Source organism: Eumetopias jubatus, unplaced genomic scaffold (assembly GCF_037043125.1).
Source record: "Eumetopias jubatus isolate StellerSeaLion01/CBP00866 unplaced genomic scaffold, mEumJub1_p1.0 scaffold_10, whole genome shotgun sequence".
NCBI classification, from domain to species: domain Eukaryota; kingdom Metazoa; phylum Chordata; class Mammalia; order Carnivora; family Otariidae; genus Eumetopias; species Eumetopias jubatus.
Genome location: NW_028274816.1, coordinates 69,885,864 through 69,912,430, shown reverse-complemented (window position 1 = coordinate 69,912,430; position 26,567 = coordinate 69,885,864). Strand labels below are relative to the sequence as shown.

Below are 26,567 nucleotides of genomic sequence, written 5' to 3'. Positions count from 1 at the left end.
ATCCCACTTACTCCCTTATATCAACTGCACCTCGGCCGCACTCTTCCTTGACTTCAGCCAATCTCCATGTCCCGGGAGCGAAGGGCAAGACCTTTGGTTTTATTGGCCACAGGCAGCAAAGTGGTCCTCCTGAGTGCAACCTGGTTTCCAACAGCCCCTCTGATCGCTGGAGGACAGACACTGCCCAAATTCCCTTGCAGCCTCTGCTGAGGCCCACAGGAGTTGAACAGACATCCATTCTCAGCACCAACTCAGGCCGAGGATACACTCAGGCATCCAGAGACTCGGCCAGTCTCTCTCGCTTCTGCCTGGCCACACTCTCTTTACCCAGGCAGCAAGAGGTTCGATCTTTAGCTTTGGAGGTGACTCTCTAAGTTTGAAATCCAGGGTTCATCCCTAGTTAGCTTGTGACCTTCGGCAAGATATTTTTCTGTGTCTAGTTTTCCCCACACCGAGACTGACCCAAGGACCGTTAATCTGGAGGGTCCGGCACAGTAACTGCATAGAAAACTTCCAGTAAATACCAGCTGTGACTACCTCACAGGCCCGGGACCAAAGCAGACAAATCTATTAAGTTGCTCTAATTATATAGTGAAAAGACCCCGGGTTCTAGTTATCGTCCCAACACTGACACTTAATGACCTTGGACAAGTTGGGATTCTTTTTGATCCTGTTGCCCCCGACCGACCGTCACGTGACGGACTTCACTGATTTAAAAAAAAAAACAAAAAACCTCAGTGAACGTTTATTGAGTGCTAACTTCCAGACTCCTTCCCCAAAGGAGTATCCCCCAAGGCTACAATTATTAGCCAATCAGCGCACTCACCAGGTGGTGAGGGACACTGGTGGGGGTTGGTGGGGGGGGCAGACTTGTTTCCCTCTGCTTTAGGGATGTTTGGAGGGCCAGATTTACTGGGGAAAAGGAAATTGAACAAAGCTTGAAGGATCCATTCACGAGTTTGCCTTGTAATAACTGGCGATGCTTTTATGTTACCGTCCCTTTCAAACTTGAGCACTGGTGCAGGAATTTGGTTCTGAAAATAAGCCCACTTCTCCTTTTTATTGCCGAGGTCACTGTGATTGAGAAGCCAGTGGAGCCGCATAAAGCAGGTTATGCCTCCTCTTCCCTCTTCGAGGCACCGTGACCTCCTAGCACCCGCGCGACCCGGGGCGGCTCCGGTCGCCTGGGAGGAGAGCAGGGCCCGGCGGTGCAGGGGAAAGCTGCTCTGGCCGGCCAGCTAACTGGAACGGAGAAACAGAAGGGGCTAAGCCGGAGCGGGGCAGTGCTGGCCTCGCCTTGTGTACAAGGGCACGCTGTGAGTTCCCACGGCCGGCCGCCCCAGACCTGAGACACCGCGCCATCCAGCTCCAAGGTCGGGGGTGGGGGGGTGGGGGGAGGGGCTCCGGCTCCGGGACGGTCACTATCGCGCATCTCTACACCCGCGGCAGCGACGCGGAACCTGGGAAAGGGCACAGGCCGCACGCGCGCAGGGTCACATGGGCGGGCCGGGCGCGTGCCCCCGCACCCACGAGAGGAGGCGGGGATGGGGGGCGGGGCCGGCGGCGCGGCCTCCCGTGAAGCCTCGCGCGGGGAAGGACCGGAACTCCGGGCGGGTGGCTTGTTGATAATATGGCGGCAGGAGCTGCCTGGGCTTCTCGAGGAGGCGGTGGGGCCCACACCCGGAAGAAGGGTTACTTTTCAGGCTAGTGCGGCGGCCGCTGCGGACCCGGAAGTCCGGGCCGGTTGCTGAATGAGGGGAGCCGGGCCCTCCCCGCGACAGTCCCCCCGCGCCCTCCGCCCCGACCCGGGCCCCGCCATGTCCTTCTTCCGGCGGAAAGGTAGCAGAGGGGGCTCCGGCGGGGAGTCAGGCCGGGCCTCAGGGGCGGCGGTGGGGCAGGGGGGCCTGCACGGGCTTCCTCGCGGGTGGCAGCGAGGCCCTCGGCCTCCGCGCAGACGCCCCCTGCGTGCCTTGCTTTGCTCCGGGACTCTGCAGGGAGGGAGAAGGTGGCCTCCTCGCGCGAGGTCAGAGGGGAATTGTCTCGCTGGTCCAAAAGTATTTGCCGAAGCGCATACGAGTTAATGCCTGTTGGCGCAAAAACAGTTTTCGCGTTTGTGTGCGTGTGTGTCTAACTGTGGATCCAGAAAAGAAATTCCTTTAGTACCGTGTTACGGAAGTTTCTGACTTTTCAGAATATTGAGGGTTTTATGTCTAAAAGCAACATGTGAAAAAGCTGTTTTCTTCAACTAGTGCTATTTTCCAATTTCCCTTTTTGGGGGGTGTGGGGCGGGGGATCCTGCAGTTCCTAAAATAACATCACTTACTGCCAAATGTTCCCTAATGAAGAAGATTATTTCTTTTGATGACTTAGCAAGTCGACTAAACTATTGGAACGCTCACTTTGTAAACTACTTGTATTTCTGATTTTCAATTGTAATAGCTGCCCGGTTTTTAAGTAGAGGCAGCTTAATTTTGATCTGGATAAAATTGTTGTGTTGCACTCAAAATATGTATCTAAAATGAACAAGTGGAGGTCTTTTTGGATGATAGTGGTTCTTTCAATTCTTGTTATTTAAGAGAAAAGGTACCAGAGAAAAACAAAACAAAACAAAACACCAAACGGTATCAGGGACTTGGGTTCACATGACTGCTCTGCTACTTTCTGTCACCTGGGACAGAAAAGCGTTAACCCACTTTTTTCTCCTCTCTCAACCGAGAATTAGATGATTCCTAAAGGCCCCATTCAGATATGAATTCAAGAATTCCTTTTAAGAACAAGTAGAGTTTCAGTAACTGATGTCATGGGGTGAGTGAATGAAACTGTGATGAATGAATGAAAGCACTGCTGAATGAAGGAAACCTGTAAAATGGTACAAGGAAGCTTTGTTGTTAAGGTACCTTGGTGTAGTTTATAGCTCTAATTTGTTTGACAGTGTTAAAGTAGGTTTTGTGGGTTTTTTGTTTTTTGTTTTTTTTAAGGGGAAAGAAAGTATTCTGTGTATAATGAGGCAGATTGCATGTTGCGTAATAGACCTTTGTATCTGTTCAACAAATACTTATGAATGCTGCTCGGCAGGCACTGTGTTAGGCGCTCATTATTAAGCACTGAACAAGAAAAAGTCCCTGCACCTATGGAGCTTATTGTCTGCTGGGGCAAACAGACAATAAATCTCTCTTTCAGTACCTTTGTGTATTTACAAATTGATAACATGTTATAACACAGATAAGGTGAGAGGAGAAGCATATTTTGGTTTGCTGTTAGAGGAAAGCCTCAGCAGGTGACCTTGAAACTTAGAGCTGAGGGATCAGTAGGAGGTAACGAGGCTAGGAAAGAGCATGTTCAAAGGTTGTGAGTCAAGAAAGAGTTTGGTGCCCTTCAAGAAAGGAAGGCAGGCCACTGTGATTTGGGCTTAGAGAGGTAGACAAGATTCAGAGCTTTGTAGGCCAAAGTTAGGTTTTATTCCAAATGCAGGGACACTATTTAAAAAAAAATTTTTTTTAGGGCGCCTGGGTGGCTCAGTCATTGGGCGTCTGCCTTTGGCTCAGGTCGTGATCCCAGGGTCCTGGGATCGAGTCCCGCATCGGGCTCCCTGCTCAGCGGGAAAGCCTGCTTCTCCCTCTCCCACTCCCCCTGCTTGTGTTCCTGCTCTCGCTGTCTCTCTCTGTCCAATAAATAAATAAAATCTTTAAAAAAAAAATAAAAAATAAAAAAAATTTTTTTAAAGAGAGAACACAAGAGGAGCAGGGGAGAGGGAGAGGAGAGGGAGAGAATCTTAAGCAGGCTACATCCGCTTTGGGGCTGGATCTCATGACCCTGAGATCATGACCTGAGCTGAAATCAGGAGTCAGACACTTAACCCACTGAGCTACCCAGGCACCCCTTAAAATTTTTTAAAGAGGAATGATTTGATCTTATGTTATAAAAAGATCATTGTAGATGCTTTTTGCAGACTGAATGTGGCAAGAGTAGAAGCTGGAGACACTTCTGTTTAGGGATCCCATCCAGTCTTTAAATACCATTTTTAAATACCACCTATATGCTGATGACTCCCGAGTTTACATCTCCAGCTTGAATTCTCTCCCCTGAATTAGGAATGGTATATCCAACTATTGGTCCACTTTATACCTCTACCTGATAGATACAGTTATATCTATTAATAGAAATAATAGACTAACAGATGGATCTTTTACTTACTATATCTAAAATCTAACTCCAGATTTTTTGTCACCTCAGTAAATTGCATTTCTGGTCTTTTAATTGCTCAGGCTAAAACTTTAGTACCTTCTTGAACCTCTCTTTCTCTCCTACTCTATATCTACATAAGCAAATCTGCTAAGTCTACCCCAGAATGTAACCAAATTCAACCTTTTCTCACCATCCCTGACTATTAACTCCTGGTCTAGGTGGTCATCTCTGTTTAGATTGGACAGTTAAGGAAGTCCTCTGAGAGGATGTCATTCAAATCTCAGCTTAAATGTTAAGAGGAAGCTGGTTTTATGAAAGTAGAGGAAGCAAGGGTGTCTGGGTGGCTCAGTCGGTTGAGTGTCCGACTCTTGATTTTGGCTCAGGTCATGATCTCAGGGTCGTGAGATTGAGCCCTGCATTGAGCTCTGCGCTGAGCTTGGAGCCTGCTTGGTATTCTCTCTCTCTTTCCTTCTGTTCCTCCCCCTCCACCCCAGGGCACGCTTGCTTACTCGCTCGCTCTGTCAAATACATAAATAAAATCTTTTAAAGACAAAAAGGAAATAGAAAAAGCAGAGTTATGTTGCTGTAGGCTTCAATTTGGTTTTCCTTCTTCCATCCTTGACCCCTATGGTATATTTTCAAAATGCATTATGCCACATCTCTGTTCAAATTCCTCCAGTAGCTTCTTATACATGGCCCTCCTTAATCTAGTTCCCATTTCCTCTCTGTGTTCATCTCCTCTCCTTTTCCATCACTGTTCCATTTATATTCGCCTCTTTGTTGTCAAATACATTCCCGCCTCAGGGCCTTTGCACTTATTTTTTCTCTCTACCTGGAAACCTCTTCCCACAGACACCCACTATTTTGCTCTCTCATTTCCTTCAGGTTTTTGATCATTTGGCATCTTGGTGAGGCTTTCTCTGTCTATCTTACTTTTAACATTGCAGTCCGTAGCCCCTGCACTCCTATCTTGCCTACTTTCTCTACAGCATTTATCACCATCTACTTTTCTCTGTATTTTATTAAGGTGGAAGCTGATTTTGTTCACAGCTATATCCCCATGTCTAGGTCAGTGCCTGGGTATAGTTAGGAATTTAGTAAATATTTGTTGAATAAGTAAATAAAAACAAGAAAAAATATCCACTAGTAAAAAGTGCTGAGCAGGGAATTTAAACTGATGTGGGATTAGGTCACAGGATGATAATATTTGTTCAGATAATAAGGGAAGGCTTGTCTGAGAAGATGGTATTTAGTTTGACATCTGAATGAGGGGAGAGAGCCAGCCTCACAAAAGATCAAAGGAACTGCAATTTAGCCAGAGAGAACTAGAAGTACAAATGTCCTGAGGCAGCAATAGCTGGGTGTGTTTAAGGAACCTGAAGAAGGCTGGAACTTACTGGGTATGGGATATGTTTTGGAGATAGAAATAGCATAACTTGAATAAGTGATTGGGGTGAAAAAAAATTGGGAAAGCTTGGGGCGGGAAGAATTAAAAACTGTCTTTTGGCAATTGTGAGTTTGTGATACACATCCATGCGGATACGTCGAGGAGGCAGTGGGATGTATGAGTCTGTAGTTCTGGAAAGAAGTTGGAACGTGAGATCTGGTTCTGGTTTTAAAAATATTTTGCAGGAGGGTGGGGGGATGGGTTAGCCTGGTGATGGGTATTAAAGAGGGCACATTCTGCGTGGAGCACTGGGTGTTATGCACAAACAATGAATCATGGAACACTACATCAAGAACTAATGATGTAATGTATGGTGATTAACATAACAATAAAAAATTTAAAAAAATATTTTGCAGGGGTGCCTGGGTGGCTCAGTCAGTTAAGCCGCTGCCTTCGGCTCAGGTCATGATCCCAGGATTCTGGGATTGAGCCCTGCATCAGGCTCCTTGCTCAGCAGGGAGCCTGCTTCTCCCTTCCCCTCTGTCTGCCACTCCCCCTGCTTGTGCTCTCTCTCTCTCTGTCAAATATATAAATAAAATCTTTAAAAAAAAATATTTTGCATAACTGATGATTAATGACATGGGACTAGATCACATCACCTAGAGAATACATAAAATGTGTGAATTAGTTATGTTGAAAGGCTAAGGCTGTTGTAACAAAGATACACTGAAGTGTAATGGCTCAAACAAGATAGATTTTTTTATTACTCTCTTGAGTGTAACGGTCCAAGTTCATTGGGTGGCTTTGCTTCACAGTCATTCAGGGATCACTTTCCTCCCATCTTGTTACACCTCTTTCCCTTAGGGTATGGTCTGTTTTGTCAAAGCTGGGTCATAGCCCTTTCTGTCTGTCCTCAGTCCTCTGACCCATGGTAAGGAGGAAAGAGAAGCTTTGGCCAGAAATTGGCACATAATCATTTCTATTCATATTCTGTTGGTGAGAAGTTAGTCATATGGGCATAGATAACTGCAAAACCTTCTGGGAAATGTAGAGTAATTAGCCAACTAGTAACTACCTACTAGGCTACAACCTTCTTGCTAGAAAGAGGAAAATGAGTTCTGTGGGCCGGGTAGCATTTCCTGCCATACTATACACAAGAACGGAGCCTAGGTGAAAGCTCTGGAGTTAAGAGCTTTTAGAAGTTAAGTTGAGGGGCACCTGGGTGGCTCAAATGGTTGGGTGTCTGCCTTCCGCTCAGGTCATGATCTCCAGGGCCAGGAGGCAAGCCCCATGTCAGGCTCCTGGCTTGGCAGGGGGTCTGCTTTTCCCTCTTCCTCTGCCTCTCCCTTTGCTTGTGCTCTCTCTGTCTCTCTCTCAGATGAATAAATAAAATCTTTTTAAAAAAATTTTTAAAAAAAGTTAAAGCGAGGAACATGAACCATTGGCAACGGAGAATCAAAAATAAAATGCCAGTTAATGAGAGTGTGATATCATGGAAGCTAAGAGAAGATAATGTTTCAAAAAGAAAGGAGTATTGTGTTGAATGTCACTTGCAAGATCAAGATAGAAAAAACTACTCAGTTTGATAATGTGGCAGTAAATGATGACTTTGAGAAGGGTATCAGTGGAATGGGTTGGAGGGAGAATGTGAAGTGTGGAAAGTAGCAAGAGTAAAAACACCCTTTTCAGGAAACTACAGTGAAAAGGAACTGAAAGGTGCTCTTGGGTTAAGGGATTTTTTTTTTTTTTAAGATAAAAGATGCTAGAACATGTTTGGATGCTGATAGGAATGATCTGGTAGAGAGGGAGAAAATGGTACAGAAGAGAGAGGTGTTAAGTCCTGAGGGATGGGATTAAAGCCTGACTATACCAAGATTTAGTTAGGGTATGCTGCTGTTGGGAATGGCAGTTGGTAGGACCACTTGTATAAAGTTTAAAAACCTTCAATCAGTACTATGTGTTGTTTATAGATACAGAAATATATTAAAGAATAAAAATATGAGTGGAGATAATTTATGAAATTATTTCTCTAGGTAGAAGGAGGAATGAGATCAGGGAGAGACTTAAGTTGCACATGCATGTCTTACTTCTTTTGAAAAATTTTCAGAAGCAAATATAGCATAATGTTAAGATTTGATAAGCCTGAGTGTTACTCAAATTATATTCTAGTATTGTCTTTGTTTCAGATGTTTCATAATAAAAAGAGAAACAAGAAAAAGTGTAGTCAGCAGAACAAAATAAGGTGGCTGAAATAAACCTAAATAGATCAGTAGTCACAATAAATGTAAATAGACTAAATTCTAGCAGAAGATTGTATAGCTAAAGAACAAAAAGTCAGGCTGGATAAGATCCAGCCATAAACTACTGGGAACACAACTAAAACATAAGGACATAGAGAAATTGAAAATAACTGGATGGAAGAATATAGCAGACAAATGTTAACCAGAAGAAAGCTGTGTGGCAGATGACATATTTAAAGCACAAAACATTATCAGGACTAAAAAGGTCACTACATTATGAAAAGATGAACAGGGTAGTAGGAAGATAAAACTCTGAACTGCTTTGCACCAATATCAGTCTCAAAATACACAAAGCAAAATGTACAGAATTACCAGGAGAAATCAACAAATTCATAGTCATAGTTAAAGTTTTAAGAATGATCTTTAGAAATCAAGAGCAGTAATCACAATAAACAGAAATGGGCTGTCTCAGTGAAAAGACTAGATTCCTCCTGTATACTGTTTGGTATAAAAAGGATCATGAGAAAGTTAAAAGCAAAAGGATGGGAAAACATATCAGGGATATTAGACAAAAAGAAAGCTAATATAGTCTTCACAATAGCACACACACAAAACAAAAAAGAAGGGAAATTTAAGTTTTGGGAGGGAAGGGGAACAAAGGAATCATTAGTACCAGATAACATGATTGCATATATAAAAAACTGAAGGAAATCTACACACATACTATTAGAACTCCTAAGAGTTCAAATGGGTTTTTAAAATAAATGCATTTATATGAAAGTATTTAAAACTCAGTTGTACTGCTGTATGCTAGTAAAAACAAAAGACTAAAATCTTTATGGAGTTTACAAAACCTAGTTTGACATGAAAGGACACCCAAATAAATGGAGAGGTATACTATGTTCATAGATAGAAAGACTCAATACCAGAAAGATGTGAACTCTCCCCCAAATTAATCATTCAGTTAGTGCTACTTTAAAAATTCCCATCGGGGTTTTAGGATCGGGACAAGTTGATCCTATAATTAATAGGGCAGATAGTTTCAAAAGAGAGTAAGGTAGAGGACTTGGCCCTGCCAAAGGCTGATTATATGGTTAGGTAATTAAGACAGTAGAATTAAATGCCCAGAAACAGACCTATGTATATATGGGAACTTGGTATATAAAGAGTTCCTGTTCAGTTGGGAAAGGTTGGACTAATCAGTGAATGATGTTTGCTATCCCTCTGGCAAAAAAAACAATTCTGGTTTTTCTATCTCCTATCATATACATCAGGGGTCAGCTAACTTTCTGTAAAAGACAAGATGGTGTCCTTGTAGCCGTAGATAGTATGTTAACAAATGGAGATGGCTGTGTTAAACTAAAACTTTATTTATAAAAACTTAATTTGGCCCATGGGCTGTAGTTTCCTGATATCTGACAAATAGAAATAAATACAGGTAGATAAGAGCCCAGAATTTTAAAAAACAAAATTTGAAATCATATGGAAGAAAATACAGGGGAAAAAATCTGATCTTGGGGCTAGGAAAGGATATCTTAAACAATAAGGTAGGAAAATACAATCCACATAATGTAAATTTGGCCACATTAAAATTTAAAGCTTCCATACAATAAAATACACGTACGGTATTTGCAACACAAAGGATTAGTATACAGACTATGTATGGAATTTCTACAAATAAGTAAAGGACAAAGGAATTGAATAGCCAGCCCATAAAAGAAGATACCTAAATACCCAGTAAATACAAAAGGATAGCCCCTCAAAGGAAATCAAGGAAATGAATGAAAAATACCATCAAATACCGTTTGAAAAATATTCATTAAATAGCCACTTTCATTAAAAATGCCCATCATTGGTTACCTATCAGTTGCATTTATAGTGTTCTATCCTAGAGAAATTTTTTTTTTTAAGATTTGTTTATTCATTTGAGAGAGAGAAAGAGCACAAGCAGGGAGAGGGGCAGAGGGAGAAGGAGAAGCAGACTCCTGGCTGAGCTGGGAGCCCGACGCCAGTCATGACCTGAGCCGAAGGCAGACGCTCAACCATCTGAGTCACCCAGGCGCCCCTCCTAGAGAGATTCTTACATGTAGACTGCATAGGAAGACATGTACTAGAATGTTGATCCCATTATTTTTTTTTTTAAGATTTTATTTATTTGACAGAGACACAGCAAGAGAGGGAACACAAGCAGGGGAAGTGGGAGACTGAGAAGCAGGCTCGATCCCAGGACCCTGGGATCATGACCTGAGCCGAAGGCAGAAGCTTAACAACTGAGCCACCCAGGTGCCCCTGTTGATCACATCATTGTCTGTGATAGTAAAAACTAGGAAACCGAAATGTTCATTAAAAGGAGAATGAATAAATAAAGGTGTACTTTAGGAATTAAACAGCTAAAATGAATGAACTAGAGCTACATGAATGCATCAATATAGACAAGTCAAATTATGGGATGAATACAAGTTTCAGATATGTGTAGAAGAGTACTATTCATGTCAATTTTAAAAATGTACAGAATAATTGCATGTTTTACATTCATGTAGTAATAGTCTAAAAACATACATGGTTTGTTTGATAGTAAACACATCCAATTTAGGGCAATATTTATCTCTGGGAAGGGTAGAAGAGCAATGGGATCAGGTAGTGAGTGAGTCATAGGACCCTTTATATAATATTTAGGGGGAAAAGGGAAGTAAGGCAAAACACTAATATGTAGTGAAGTTGGATTGTGTGTTACTTTTCTGTTTGAAATATTGACTAGATCTGATTGATGAGAATGTATTGAGAGTGACAAAGTAGAACTGTGGGGGTATGTTTTAGTGGTAGAATCAATTGGTCTTAGAAGTGGTTTGGGTGTGGGAAGTAAGGGAGAGACATGTTAAGAATGACTCCTGAGATTTTTGGCCTGAGAAACTGGGGTGGGAGTGTCATTCATGAGAGAGAATGAAAAATAAGGTAAACCAGGTTTGGGAAGAGATGGTATGTTCCATTTTTGGACCAGTGTAATTATAGAAGAGGATGGGTAGATGGTTAACTAAATGAATTTAAGGTCAAAAAGAATTTAGACTAGAAATAGAAATTCAGGATTCATAGCTTATCCATGGTATTGAAAACCTGCAGAATGGGTAAGTTCAGCCAGGAAATACATATGTGTACGTAGTGAAAAGCAAAGGTGCTTAAAACCCTTTCTCTGAGAAACTCCCGGCAGGTAGAGGAGAAGTTAGCCAGGCAGTAAAACTGAGAAGGAGCAGCTAGAAAACCAGGGGAGTCGCGTGTCTTGGAAGTCAAGACAAGTTCATGTTTCAAATGGGAGATGTAGTCAGTTGGCAGATGCTGCGGCGAGGGCTGCAACCCAGTTACTTCTACCACATTTCCCTAATTTCTTTTTTCCCAACAGCAGTGATCAGTACCTGAAATGATCTTATTTTTGTCCATGTTTGTCTCCACATTCTTGTATATAGACTTCTTGAAGACAGGACTGTTCTTTTCTGAGCCGGGAGAGTGTCTAGCACATACGAGGCACTCAAATATTTGTTGATGGATTAATTTATCAGATACTCTGAGAGCTAGTAATTTCCTGCTACTAGCCTCTCAGTGTTGAATGTTTAAGAGCACGAGTAGAGAGATGGTCACATTTTGGGATTTCTTATTTTGATAGGCTTTTCATGGTAGAGTTAAAGAAAATTTAATGTTGAAAAAAATACAAGAAAAGTAAGGAAGGTTAAAAATAGTCTTATGTCAGATTCTGTAAGAGTTCACGCTTTGCTTAAGCTGCCATGTACCTTCCTTTCTTGGATATTACATTATTAGCATATTTGCAGTAGAATTTCTACTGTTCTGTATAATAGAGAAGAGACTGTATTGCTTTTTGAGAGAAATGGTTAAGCCTTGAATATTATTTAGAATATAAGTTTAGAATGTATTTGATGTTGTGAGAGGAATACACAAGAAGTCAGATGATACACAAAGAACTCTTTTTCTTCAAGATGCGTCTAGTAATAGGCATATTTTAATAATACTAGTTAACATCCTAAACTAACGGTGTGCCTGTTGCTCTTCTAAGCCCTTTACAACTTTTTAGTTTTTTCACTCCTAACCCTCTAAGGTAGGTGTTGTTATTACTGTTCTAATTTTATAAATCAAGGAAATTGAGACCCAGAGAAGTAACTTGTCTGTGATCACATGGCTGTGTCATAAGTGGCAAGCTAGAATCTGAACCCAGGTATTCTGACATTGTCTACCCATAAGAACACTCAGTGCTCTCGACTGAATGATGGTCAAAGGTCACTTCCTCAGCGAAACTTCCGCTGACAACTGTCTCGCCCTGTCTCCCTCCAAGGCTGTTATTCCGTTGTACAACTTTGAATATGCATCTGTTAGAATAAAGCTTGTCTAATTTTTACATCATATAGATGGGATCTTTTTGACTGTAGAAGTTGGTCATGATGCTCTTTTATCTTCCAGTGAAAGGCAAAGAACAAGAGAAGACCTCAGATGTCAAGTCAATTAAAGGTGAGTTCAGTGGCATTCCATTATATTAAAAAGTGATGTGCTTTGCATTTACAGGCTGTTTAATCCTGTTATCTTCCCCCTTCTTTTGCCATTAATCATCTCTTCCTTCTTTTATAATTATTTATGATTGTGACGTATTTCCTTGTTCAACCTGTATATTCTTTAACACCTTGCATATAATAGGCTTTTACTAAGCACTTGTTGGCTGTTCTAGTGATACAGTAAACCAGTGCCCTCCTATTAATCATGTTTGTTCCCTTAAAATCAATGAGTTGACTTCATTATTTTTTTAACTTAAAATCAACGAATTAACATATAGTGTATTATTAGTTTCAGAGGTAGAGTTTAGTGATTCATCAGTTGCATATAACATGCAATGCTCATTAGATGAGGTGCCCTCCTTAATGCCCATCACCCAGTTCCATCCCCCCACTCTCCTCCCCTTCAGCAACCCTTAGTTTGTTTCCTATAGTTGAGAGTCTCTTACGCTTTGTAGTTGACTTTATTTTAAAAAACAAAAAGTGAGGGGCACCTGGGTGGGTTGAGCGTCTGACTCTTGGTTTTGTCTCAGGTCGTGATCTCAGGGTCGTGAAATCAAGTTCTGCGCCAGGCTTTGTGTTGGGTTCTCCGCTTGGTGTGGAGTCTGCTTCAGACTCTCTCTTCCTATGCCCCTCCCTACTGTGCGCACTCTCTCTCTCTAAAATAAATAAATACATCTTTTTTATTTTTTAAGTGTATTTTATTAGAGAGAGAGCATGAATGGGGGGGAGGGGCAGAGAGAGGGAGAAGCAGACTCCCTGCCGAGGAAGGAGCCCGATGTGGGGCTCGATCCCAGGACCCTGGATCATGACCTGAGCTGAAGGTGGACACTTACCTGACTGAGCCACCTAGGTACCCCATAAATAAGTCTTTAAAAACGAAACAAAAAGTGAAAAATACTCTGAAATGAGCTGACCGTTCTGGAGTAAAGAACTGCCACTTATAAGATTGGTTTTCTGTTGTTTATCCAGAAATGTGGATGATAACAGTTCTTACTTCTCTGTTACTTTGGATGAATGGTCTTAAAATATATTCAGAGTACCTTATCGTAATCTGTATATTGTCCTTTTTTATAGGTTGGAGCATGCTTCTTTAGGTTGTAATCTCTATTATAGTTTTGACTGATTTCATTATGTTAATTACAAAGATTGGAATGGAAAATCATAATGGAAATTAATTATATAGCCATTACATATAAATTTCATAAATAAAATTTATTTACCTGAGATCTGTAGATTGCTGCTTAGATTTTTTTTCTTTCACATGTTTGTTATCTTGTGTGGCTAGCATTGAGTATTAACCATATATGCTCAGTTTGCTGGGGAGAGACTAATTATAACTTACGAGATTTGTAACATTAGGGAAGAACTAGGGTACCTGACAGTCTTATTTTCTGCTTACTTCTGATAATTTAAAGCCAGTTGGATTCCATGTTGGTTCATACTGCCTTCCTTAAGCAAAATTTGATTGGCTTTCATAAAGACTTCAAGCCCTTAGCAAGCAGCATGTGTAAAGACTAGATCTGAATGTAAGAAGGAAAGGATTTGATGTCTCAGGCATTTAGATTTGATGTCTCAGGCATTTAGATTTCTACCCTAAACTCTGCTACTAACAGTATGACCTTGGGAAGTCATGTAACCTTCCTCAGATTCTTCATTTGTGGAGTGAGAGGATTGGCCTGCCTAACTTCTAAATCTGTACCCGGCTAAAAAATTCCATTTTCCTACCCTGTGACAGTACATAATCTGTGCTTAGCATTACTGGCTTACCTTAGAATCATACAGAAAAAGTGTAGGAAACAAGCCCTCGAGAAGTTTGCAGTCTGATTAGAACTTAGACACGGAATAAAAGCAAATATACCAAGATACTAATAACAACCATTTCTTGAACACCTGTTCTATCTTAGGCATTAGCCCAGAACTGCGGCTAAACAAAAAAAGACTTGATCCTGCACTCACTGAATTTACAGATTGGTAAGGGAGAGGAACATTTATCAAGTGATTCCACAGATGGCATGGGCTAGATCTATAATGATGAAAATAAAGAGATCTGGATTGATCAATTTAGAGCTAAAATGGATAGAACTTTGTTATTGATTAAATATGAGGTATAAGGGACAGGGAAGTTTCAGATTAACACCTACTTTTCTGGCTTGCCTAACAGTGCGACTGGTGGAGAACCAAGTTGGGAAATTATATGTTCAGTTTTGGCATGTTGGGTGGGAGGTACTTGGAGACATTTACATATATTATTCTACCCACACAATAATTCTAGGGTCTGCGTTTCCAACCAAAGGTAAAAGAGTGATTTCCTAGAGTCTGGCAGACCAAAGTTGAAATCCTGCCTGTTGATACGACTCTTTACCAGCTCATTGACTTATAGCAAAGTATTTAACTTTTGTCTGTCTGTATCCACATCTCCAAAATGAGGAAAATACTGGTCTTGCAAAATTGTTGTGGGAGATAATGAAATAACATACCAACAAAAAATGTGTATCAAGCAACCAGTACAATGCCTGGTATGTAGGAGGTACTACCTTGGTAGCTCTTGTTTTCTAGTTGTAGCAGAAGAGGCCCTCAATATGTTGACTTCGTTAAATGAAGTATTGTGAGGAGTTTAGAGGAATTTGAGATCAGCAAATGGTTTCTGAAGTGTAGGGAAGATTTTGTAGAAATGGGACTTAATCTATATAAAAGTTGAATAATAAGGATCTGAATGAAAGAGGCAGTTCTTTCTCTTTTCCCTACCAGCCCAGCTTCTTATTTATTTGAGTATATATTGGGCAAAGGGACAAGTACTTCAGACAAGTAAAGGGATATTTTTACAGAAGATTGATAGCCAATTATAAGGGCCTTAGAGACCAGAACAGAGAGTTGAGACAGAGAAAATAGGGAGCCTGTAGGCTTTTGAACAGGATGTTGATGCTTTACATGTGGTATTTATGAAAGGTTAGTCTGGAAGAGTTCTATAGAATGGAGACCCTAGAAGTTCTTTTGCTGTAATACAGAAAGGCCTGTATTAAAGGTGTGGTGTTGGTAATAAGCAGGTAAGTAGATGTTTAAATATCTTTAAGGAAAAATTAACCGATCTTGGCAGGTAAACATGTAGACTGAAAAAGAATGGGTACAAGATTTTGAGCTTTGGAGACTGGCAGATTGAACACAGGCTGGGGAAATTGAGTAGGAGAATTAACGTGATAAGTTTGATATTTGGACAAGTTGGTCTTGATATGGTAAAGTCATAGTGAGAATAGCTAGCAGTAAGGAATTAGAAATACAGGCCCCAAGCGCAGATCAAAGGACAGGTCTCAGATACAGGTCAGGGCTTCTCCACTGGGGTTCCAGTACCATAGAGGTGTACCCTACAAGCTGTTGCCGAGAGGTCCAGGCCAGAGTGCGAGTGAGACTTTCCCCTTGAATCAGCCAGAGTTACTAAATCGTTTTTTTAATCTCCTTTAGATATCTATTTAGATTTAGGTACCTATATTTTCTAGAGTTTTATCTATTTTACAGATGTGTTAGGGTCTCACTTAAGTTTATTTGGGGGAAAAAGAGGAGTGCTTACCGGTTTGAATAATATGTTTGGAAAAGATGGCTCTAGTAATAATTAAAGGTTTCAGAATAAATGTTTCTAGCACAAAGAATAAAAGAACAGAGAACCTCAGGAAGAGGAGTCATGGAAAGAGACCATATCTGACATAGTGGGCCTTTTTTTTTTTAATTTCTTTTTAAGATTTTATTTATTTATTTGTCAGAGAGCGCACAAGCAGGGGGACTGGCAGGCAGAGGGAGAAGCAGGCTCCCCACTGAGCAGGGAGCCCGATGTGGGACTCGATCCCAGGACTCTGGGATCATAACCTGAGCCGAAGGCAGACACTTAACGGACTGAACCACCCAGGCGCCCCTAGTGGGCATTTAATCACTGTGTCCTAAGGGCTTGAGAGACAGGCTCAGATAGGAAAGGAAACTAAGGAGCAGGTAGTACCATGGAGACCAAAGGAAGATAGATTATCTGGAAGCAACATCTAAAATAAGTTAATAGTTCTAACAGAGAAGTTCAGAAAGAGGAGGCAAAAAAAAGCCTTGCACAAATAAATTAATGGCATCTTGTATCATCATACATACCTAATTAGGAAACGATTAGAAAGTCTTATCATTCTTATAGAATGATATTTGTAGCTTGTTGTCTATAGAAAAAAACTAGCTATTACTGTTTATAAACTTGCTGAACTGATTTTGCTTTCTTCAGTTTATCATGAAAATTTAAAACAAAGACTTTCTTCTAAAATTAAAAATTTCGGGACGCCTGGGTGGCTCAGTGGTTGAGCGTCTGCCTTCGGCTCAGGTCATGATCCCAGGGTCCTAGAATCAAGTCCCACATCGGGCTCCCTGCTCAGCGGGGAGCCTGCTTCTCCCTCTGTCTGCCACTCCCCATGCTTGTGCTTTCTTTCTCTCTCCCTAATAAATAAATAAAATCTTTAAAATAAATAAATAAATAAAATTAAAAATCTCTTGAAGACAACTCAATAGCATCATTCTCCCACCTCTCATTGAATGACTAGTAAATATAGATAACCTGGCAGACAGGTATGGACATTCACGTTCTTACCCGCTTTATATTTATAAAAGCATCTCAAAGAGTAATAGACTGAATTACATTACTGTGTATTCTTCATAAGAAATATTGCCTGGTATTACTCAGATTCTGTTTGGGAACTGTTTGCTGAGATGAGAGCATTTATGTGTTGACAATGTAATACAAAAATGGTGCTAGTAGCTTCAAGTTTGGTTCTCTGAGAGTATTTATCTTGAGGCTGACCTGTATCATTTCTGTCTTTTTTTTTTTTTAAGATTTTATTTATTTATTTGTCAGAGAGAGAGAGTGCACAAGCAGGGGGAGGTGCAGAGGGAGAAGCAGCCTCCCTGCCCTGATGCAGGACTCGATCCCAGGATCCTGGGATCACGACCTGAGCTGAAGACAGACACTTAACCGGCTGAGCCACCCAGCCACCCCCATAAGCGTAAAATATAAATTTTATATTTAGCAATATAGCCACATTGCTATAGCATTGTACTAGGCCGACACTTCTTAAAAACCTTTAATAAGAGTCATTAATATTTGTGTGGAATAAATAGAGGTGGAATGTTGATCCAGCTGTAGCAACAAGGTCACAGGACTACTTTGACAATATTGTGATACTGAGTTGCTTATATCCTATTAACATGTTAATGGGTAACCTCTTCATTCTGATGTCAATAGGGTATTTCTTCAGACTACTAAAGGAAATGTATTTTGTGAATTTTTTAAGTGTGCTTTATCTTTAAGCAGCTTGAACTTTGATCATAAAAGTTTTTCATTAGAGAAATTTTGTTACCCAATTAAAAAGTAAAATAAGGGAACTCCTGAGTGGCTCAGTTGGTTAAGCGTCTGGCTTCGGCTCAGGTCATGATCCCAGGGTCCTGGGACTGAGTCCCTCATTGGGCTCCTTGCTCAGCGGGGAGCCTGCTTCTCTCTCTGCCTGCCGCTCCCCCCCTGCTTGTGAGCTCGCTCTCTCTCTGGCAGATAAATAAAATCTTAAAAAAAGAAGTAAAATAAGTATTCTGAAGGTATTTTTCTCATTTTTACCCCATTCCACAAGTTTAGTTTTCTTCCTTGGACAAAAAAGGATTAAGGAATTGAAAAGGGTCCATAGGGGCGCCTGGGTGGCTCAGTTGTTAAGCATCTGCCTTCGGCTCAGGTCATGATCCCAGGGTCCTGGGATTGAGCCCCACGTCGGGCTCCTGCTTGGCAGGAAGCGTGCTTCTCCCTCTCCCACTCCCCCTGCTTGTGTTCCCTCTCTCACAGTCTGTCTGTCTGTCAAATGAATAAATAAAATCTTAAAAAATAAAATAAAAATTAAAAAAACAGAAAAGGTCCATATATTAGAATGTTTTCTGGCTTTGGTACTTTCTGTCATCAGTAGAAGTTCTCAAAGAAACATCTGTTTTAAGTTCCATTTTTGGCACAGTATTTTGAGAGTTATAAATAATAATGGGACATTTCTTTCCAGTTTTCTGCTGCTTGATTGCCTTTCCCCTAAGTATTTTTTGTTGAGTGTGCATACTTAAGAGAGGTGTTTACAAAATTTAATTTTTAAAGTTCTCTTAAAGCCCTTTATGAGACATTTTTAGGCTATCAAATTGTGCTAAATTTTTAACCTTTTTTTTTTTGAAAAATTATAGCTTCAATATCTGAACATTCCCCACAAAAAAGCACTAAAAATCATGCCTTGCTGGAGGCGGCAGGACCAAGTCATGTTGCAATCAATGCCATTTCTGCCAACATGGACTCCTTTTCAAGTAGCAGGACAGCGACACTTAAGAAGCAGCCAAGCCACATGGAGGCTGCTCATTTTGGTGACCTGGGTAAGTGACTCACTTTTTGTTCACGTCCAGCAGGAAGAAGGATTTGATTGTATTATGTGAAACTCTTGCTAGAGGATACTAGAACTGTATAATGGGAATGGGCTTTGAAAAAATGTATTTAAAATAACAGCTATAGGGGGGCCTGGCTGGCTGGCTCAGTCAGTAGAGCATGTGACTCTTGATCTGAGGGTTGTGAGTTCGATCCCCACATGGGGCATGGAGCCTACTTAAAAAAGTAAATAAAATAACAGCTATAAGTATGACACTCTATTGTGTCCCCATAAGCGTAAAATATAAAGCATTCTCAATTTAAAAAAAAATGGGCCATGTCCAGGAGAAGAAATACATTTGGCCACTAATTATATGAAAAAGATGCCTCATTTCACTCATACTCAGGGAAATGCAAATTTTAGTAATGAGATAATGTTCCCCCAACACATCAGCAAATACTAAAGTTTGATCACTTGAATGGTAATGGAGATGAAGAGTAACGGCCATTCCTATTTAGTGGAAGTATAAACTGATGAAGATTTTTTGGAAGGCAGTTTGGAAACATTTATCAAAATATAAAATAGAAGATTTAGCCCTCAGTTGTATTCACATATATGCAAAAAGATGTATATACAAGTATGTAGAAAGCTATTTATTGCAGTATTGTTTGTGAAAGCAAAAAAATGAACAGCATGCAAATATCTATTAATTAATTTTAATTACCCACAGTTCTGAACTTATAAAAATTGCATGTCGTGGTATCATAAATTGAAAAAAAAAGTGAATAAATTGATGTCTAATAAAATTAGTTCCTCTTTTGACATATTTGCTTAACATTTGTGTATATTCAGAGGTGTCAAAGTGTTTATGGGTCACGCTCAGCAGTACATTGCAAACAGCATTTGTTGATCCCAAAGTAAAATCGTAAGTTTTACTGGATTACTCCTTTGTTGCTGGTGGGAATGTGAAACGGTACAGCCACTCTGGAAAACAGTTTGGCAGTTTCTTATAGAACTAAACATGCAGTTGTCATATGACCCTGCAATTGCACTCTTCGGCCTTTATCCCAGAGAAATGGAAACTTATATTCACGCAAAAACCTATACTCCAATCTCCATAGCAGCTTAAAAGTAAAAAAGTGACTGTCTTTCAGCAGGCAAGTAAATGGTTAAACAAACTGGTACATGCATGCCAGAGAATACTAGTCAGCAATAAAAAAGAGCAGACTATTGATATACCTAACAACTTGCATGAATCCCAAGGGAATTATGCTGTGCGTTAAAAGCCAATCCCAAAAGGTTATATGCAGTATGATTCCATTTGTATAATATTCTTGAAATGACAAAATTAGAGAAATGAAGACCGGTTTGCCAGAGGTTAGGAACGGAGGAGTTAGTTATGTAAGGCCACGTGAGGGATCCATGTGGCATTGGAACTGTTCAGTATCTTGGCGGTTACATATGATAAAATTGCATAGATTCCATTGCATAAAATGAAGTCTACAGGTGAGTACAGGTAAATGGGGAAATCTGAGTAAGATTGGTGGGTCATACCTTGTAAGATTGTGAATGTCGGTACCTTGATGTGATACTGTACTATAGTATTGTAAGATACACCATGGGGAAGCTGGGTAAAGGGTACATGGGATCTCTCTATATTGTCTTACCAGTGTATCTGAATTTACCGTTATCTCAAAATTAAAAATTTAATTTAAAAAATTGTGAATCTTGCAAAGGATCAGGATTTCCTGAAGTTCAAGGAAGTGATGTTGACAAAGATGCACTGGTTAACATTGAAAATGAGACCGCCAGGGGGTGCCTGGGTGGCACAGTTGGTTAAGCGCCCCACTCTTGATTTTGGCTCAGGTCATGATCTCAGGGTCATGAGATGGAGCCTCGTGTTGGGCAGTGCTTGCTCAAGTGTGCCCTCTCTCTCAAAAAAAGAAAAAGAAAATGAGACAGCCAGCAAGGATGACACATGAAATGCTTCAAAAGAAAATGATTTGAATATCAAAGGTTTAAGAAAAGCCCTTTTGAAAAATTGATGAAACCCTGTTAATTTTATGAAGATGAACTTCAATATGTCAATGCCGTAAATATAAACAAAAAAAATAACTGTGGTTATAATCGTAACCTAAATTTAGTTACATATAAAATGAACTTATTTTTATTAAATTTTGGTAAGTTTCGTTTTATTTTTCAAGATAAAATCCCAGAGCTACTCTTTATTCTGTTGTAACAAATGCTGAGAGCTGGTAACATCTTTCTGGCTGTATCCACACATGGACCATTTTGCTCAGGAAAAGTTCCTGGAGGTGGAGTTACTGGATTGCAGATCATGCAGATTATTAGAGCTCTGCTGTTATGAAAGCTCCTCCAAAGAGGTTTTGCCATTTTCATCATCAGTGGGTGCCAGTGTTTCCTGTTCTGTTGTGCCTTTGTTTTTGTTATTTTTTGAAAAAACATCTTCCAGTTTGACTAAAATGTTATCTTGTATTAATTTGCTTTTCTGCATTTTTAATTAGATTGAATCTATTTTCATATTTTTATTGGCCTTCTTTCTTTGGGACTCGTATCGTAAGATTTTTTTCTCAAGAATTTACATGGTCTGAACTGCCATTAAAAGTTAGGTAAAAATAATTGAGCTAGAGCTTTTCAATAGATTGATTAAGTTTTGGAGACTTGTTTCTTTGCCTGTTTAGAAGCCACAATGATAGTATTTCTAGCTCTTTATTCATTTAAATTGCTAGGGAAGTAAACTTTATTCAAGAATTCTGGTACCACTGATGCTAAAGCTGGCTGACAAATCCGTTAATCTTAAATTGTTACTGAACTGCTAATCTTTGCTTCTTTCAGGCAGATCTTGTCTGGACTACCAGACTCAAGAGACCAAATCAAGTCTTTCAAAGACCCTTGAACAAGTCTTGCGCGACACTGTTGTCCTCCCTTATTTCATTCAATTCATGGAACTTCGGAGAATGGAGCATTTGGTTAAATTTTGGTTAGAAGCTGAAAGTTTTCACTCTACAACTTGGTCCCGAATAAGAGCACACAGTCTGAACACCGTGAAGCAGAGCTCATTGGCTGAGCCTGTCTCTCCATCTATAAAGCATGAAACTGCAACATCTTTTGTAACTGAGTCTCTTGACAAGAGATTGGAGGATTCTAGCCCAGCCCAATTGCTTATGACCCAATCTGAAGGAATTGACCTGAACAATAGAACTAGCAACGTTCAGAATCACTTGCTGCTTTCCCGGGAATGTGACCATGCCCATTCTCTCCATCTTGAAATGGCCAGAACAGGAACACATCAAGTTTCCATGGAAACCCAAGACTCCTCCTCCAGACTTCTAGTAGCCAGTAGAAATAGTCCCTCTTCACCACTAAAGGAATTATCAGGAAAATTAATGAAAAGTAAGTATGTGGTTTTCTTGTCTCTTTATCCTGTTTGTTTAATCAGTTTACAAAGTGGAACTTGCGGTGGGGAATAAAACGATTGGAATGGTTTTCCTTTCTGTCACACCCACTGCAAATCTTGAAGGATTTGGAGAGTGTCCTGGAGGAGCATTGGTGTATGAAAAAGGAACAGCAGGGATACGTACCTGCAGTGATTGGATCCTCTCAGAGGGGTATTAACAGAAGTAACAAATGAACGAGGGTCAGCTGTCATCCTGCCTTTGCCTTCCAGAGATTTTGAAATACAGTCATTATCCAGAGATCCTGCTTCATCCTCATCTCATCCTTTTTTTTTTTCTTTTTTTATTGTTATGTTGATCACCATACATTACATCATTAGTTTTTGATGTAGCGTTCCATGATTCATTGTGCATAACACCTGGTGCTCCACGCAGAACGTGCCCTCTTTAATACCCATCACCAGGCTAACCCATCCCCCCACCCCCTCCCCTCTAGAACCCTCAGTTTGGTTTTCAGAGTCCATCGTCTCTCATGGTTCGTCTCCCCCTCCAACTTACTCCCCTTCATTCTTCCCCTTCTGCTATCTTCTTCTTCTTCTTTTTTCTTAACATATCTTGAATTATTTGTTTCAGAAGTACAGATCTGTGATTCAACCGTCTTGCACAATTCACAGTGCTCACCACAGCACATACCCTACCCAATGTCTGTCACCCAGCCACCCCCTCCCTCCCACCCCCCACCACCCCAGCAACCCTCAGTTTGTTTCCTGAGGTTAAAAATTCCTCATATCAGCAAGGTCATATGATACATGTCTTTCTCTGATTGACTTATTTCACTCAGCATAACACCCTCCAGTTCCATCCACGTCATTGCAAATGGCAAGATCTCATTCCTTTTGATGGCTGCATAATATTCCATTGTGTATATATACCACATCTTCTTTACCCATTCATCTGTCGATGGACATCTTGGCTCTTTCCACAGTTTGGCTGTTGTGGACATTGCTGCTATAAACACCGGGGTGCACGTACCCCTTCGGATCCCTACATTTGTATCTTTGGGGTAAATACCCAGTAGTGCAATTGCTGGATCGTAGGGTAGCTCTATTTTCAACTGTTTGAGGAACTTCCATACTGTTTTCCAGAGTGGCTGCACCAGCTTGCATTCCCACCAACAGTGTAGGAGGGTTCCGCTTTCTCCGCGTCCCCGCCAATATCTGTCGTTTCCTGACTTGTTAATTTTAGCCATTCTGACGGGTGTGAGGTGGTATCTCATTGAGGTTTTGATTTAGATTTCCCTGATGCCGAGCGATGTTGAGCACTTTTTCATGTGTCTGTTGGCCATTTGGATGTCTTCTTTGGAAAAATGTCTGTTCATGTCTTCTGCCCATTTCTTGATTGGATCATTTGTTCTTTGGGTGTTGAGTATAAGAAGTTCTTTATAGATTTTGGATACTTGGGGCACCTGGGTGGCTCAGTCGTTGAACGTCTGCCTTCAGCTCAGGTCATGATCCCAGGGTCCTGGGATCGAGCCCCACATAGGGCTCCCTGCTCAGCGGGAAGCCTGCTTCTCCCTCTCCCACTCCCCCTGCTTGTGTTCCCTCTCTCGCTGTGTCTCTCTGTCAAATAAATAAAATCTTTTAAAAAAAATTTTTTTTGGATACTAGCCCTTTATCTGATATGTCATTTGCAAATATCTTCTCCCATTCTGTTGGTTATCTTTTGGTTTTGTTGACTGTTTCTTTTGCTGTGCAAAAGCTTTTTATCTTGATGAAGTCCCAATAGTTCATTTTTGCCCTTGCTTCCCTTGCCTTGGGCGATGTTTCTAGGAAGAAGTTGCTGTGGCTGAGGTCAAAGAGGTTGCTGCCTGTGTTCTCCTTTAGGATTTTGATGGACTCCTGTCTCACATTTAGGTCTTTCAACCATTTGGAGTCTATTTTTGTGTGTGGTGTAAGGAAATGGTCCAGTTTCATTCTTCTGCAGGTGGCTGTCCAATTTTCCCAACACCATTTGTTGAAGAGACTGTCTTTTTTCCATTGGACATTCTTTCCTGCTTCGTCAAAGATGAGTAGAGTTGAGGGTCCATTTCTGGGCTCTCTATTCTGTTCCATTGATCTATGTGTCTGTTTTTGTGCCAGTACCATACTGTCTTGGTGATGACAGCTTTGTAATAAGAGCTGGAAGTCCGGAATTGTGATGCCGCCAGCTTTACTTTTCTTTTTCAACATTCCTCTGGCTATTCGGGGTCTCTTCTGGTTCCATACAAATTTTAGGATTATTTGTTCCATTTCTTTGAAAAAAGTAGATGGTAGTTTGATGGGGATTGCATTGAATGTGTAGATTGCTCTAGGTAGCATTGACATCTTCACAATGTTCTTCCAATCCATGAGCATGGAACGTTTTTCCATTTCTTTGTGTCTTCCTCAATTTCTTTCATGAGTATTTTATAGTTTTCTGAGTACAGATCCTTTGCGTCTTTGGTTAGATTTATTCCTAGGTATCTTATGGTTTTGGGTGCAATTGTAAATGGGATCGACTCCTTAATTTCTCTTTCTTCTGTCTTGTTGTTGGTGTATAGGAATGCCACTGGTTTCTGTGCATTAATTTTATATCCTGCCACTTTACTGAATTCCTGTATGAGTTCTAGCAGTTTTGGTGTGGAGTCTTTTGGGTTTTCCACATAAAGTATCATATCATCTGCAAAGATTGAGAGTTTGACTTCTTTGCCGATTTGGATGCCTTTGATTTCTTTTTGTTGTCTGATTGCTGTGGCTAGGACTTCTAATACTATGTTGAATAGCAGTGGTGAGAGTGGACATCCCTGCCATGTTCCTGACCTTAGGGGGAAAGCTCTCAGTTTTTCCCCATTGAGAATGATATTCGCTGTGCGTTTTTCATAGATGGCTTTTATGATATTGAGGTATGTCCCTAAACTCTGAAGAGTTTTGATCAAGAAAGGATGCTGTACTTTGTCAAATGCTTTTTCTGCATCTATTGAGAGGATCATATGATTCTTGTTCCTTCTTTTATTAATGTATTGTATCACGTTGAATGATTTGCGGATGTTGAACCAACCGTGCATCCCAGGGATAAATCCCACTTGGTCGTGGTGAATAATCCTTTTAATGTACTGTTGTATCCTATTGGCTAGTATTTTGGTGAGAATTTTTGCATCCAGGTTCATCAAGGATATTGGTCTGTAATCCTTTTTGATGGGGTCTTTGTCTGGTTTGGGGATCAAGGTAATGGTGGCCTCATAAAACAAGTTTGGAAGTTTTCCTTCCATTTCTATTTTTTGGAACAGTTTCAGAAGAATAGGTATTAATTTTTCTTTAAATGTTTGGTAGAATTCTACTGGGAAGCCATCTGGCCCTGGGCTTTTGTTTGTTGGGAGATTTTTGATGACTGCTTCCATTTCCTTAGTGGTTATAGGTCTGTTCAGGTTTTCTGTTTCTTCCTGGTTCAGTTTTGGTAGTTGATACATCTCTAGGAATGCATTTATTTCTCCCAGGTTATCTAATTTGCTGGCACACAGTTGCTCATAGTATGTTCTTGTAATTGTATTTCTTTGTTGTTGGTTGTGATCTCTCCTCTTTCATTCAGGATTTTGTTGATTTGAGTCATTTCTCTTTTCTTTTTGATAAGTCTGGCCAGGGGTTTATCAATCTTGTTAATTCTTTCAAAGAACCAGCTCCTACTTTCATTGATCTGTTCTACTGTTCTTTTGGTTTCTGTTTCATTGATTTCTGCTCTGATCTTGATTATTTCTCTTCTTCTGCTGGGTTTAGGCTTTATTTGCTGTTCTTTCTCCAGCTCCTTTAGGTGTAGGGTTAGGTTGTGTATTTGAGACCTTTCTTGTTTCTTGAGAAAGAGAAATTAAGGAGTTGATCCCATTTACAATTGCACCCAAAACCATAAGATACCTAGGAATAAATCTAACCAAAGAGGCAAAGGATCTGTACTCAGAAAACTATATACTTTCCTCTTAGGACTGCCTTTGCTGTATCCCAAAGATTTTCAATAGTTGTGTTTTCATTTTCATTTGTTTCCATGAATTTTTTTAATTCTTCTTTAATTTCCTGGTTGACCCATTCATTCTTTAGTAGGATGCTCTTTAGCCTCCATGTATTTGAGTTCTTTCTGGCTTTCCTCTTATGATTGAGTTCTAGTTTCAAAGCATTGTGGTCTGAAAATATGCAGGGAATGATCCCAATCTTTTGGTACCGGTTGAGACCTGATTTGTGACCTAGGATGTGATCTATTCTGGAGAATGTTCCATGGGCACTAGAGAAGAATGTGTATTCTCTTGCTTTGGGGTGCAATGTTCTGAATATATCTGTGAAGTCCATTTGGTCTAGTGTGTCATTTAAAGTCTTTATTTCCTTGTTGATCTTTTG

General features: G+C 40.4%; 1 protein-coding gene across 1 annotated transcript in view; it reads left to right on the top strand.

The window, feature by feature from the left end:
• Positions 1-1,619: 1,619 nt before the first annotated feature.
• AKAP10 (A-kinase anchoring protein 10) overlaps positions 1,620-26,567 on the top strand; it is an 87,367-nt gene continuing 62,419 nt past the window's right edge. The window contains exons 1-4 of the mRNA XM_028089510.2: positions 1,620-1,839; positions 12,274-12,321; positions 18,582-18,764; positions 21,611-22,168. Coding sequence (XP_027945311.1) covers positions 1,752-1,839; positions 12,274-12,321; positions 18,582-18,764; positions 21,611-22,168 — 877 coding nt within the window. The 5' untranslated portion in view covers positions 1,620-1,751. The remainder of the gene's footprint in view (positions 1,840-12,273; positions 12,322-18,581; positions 18,765-21,610; positions 22,169-26,567) is intronic.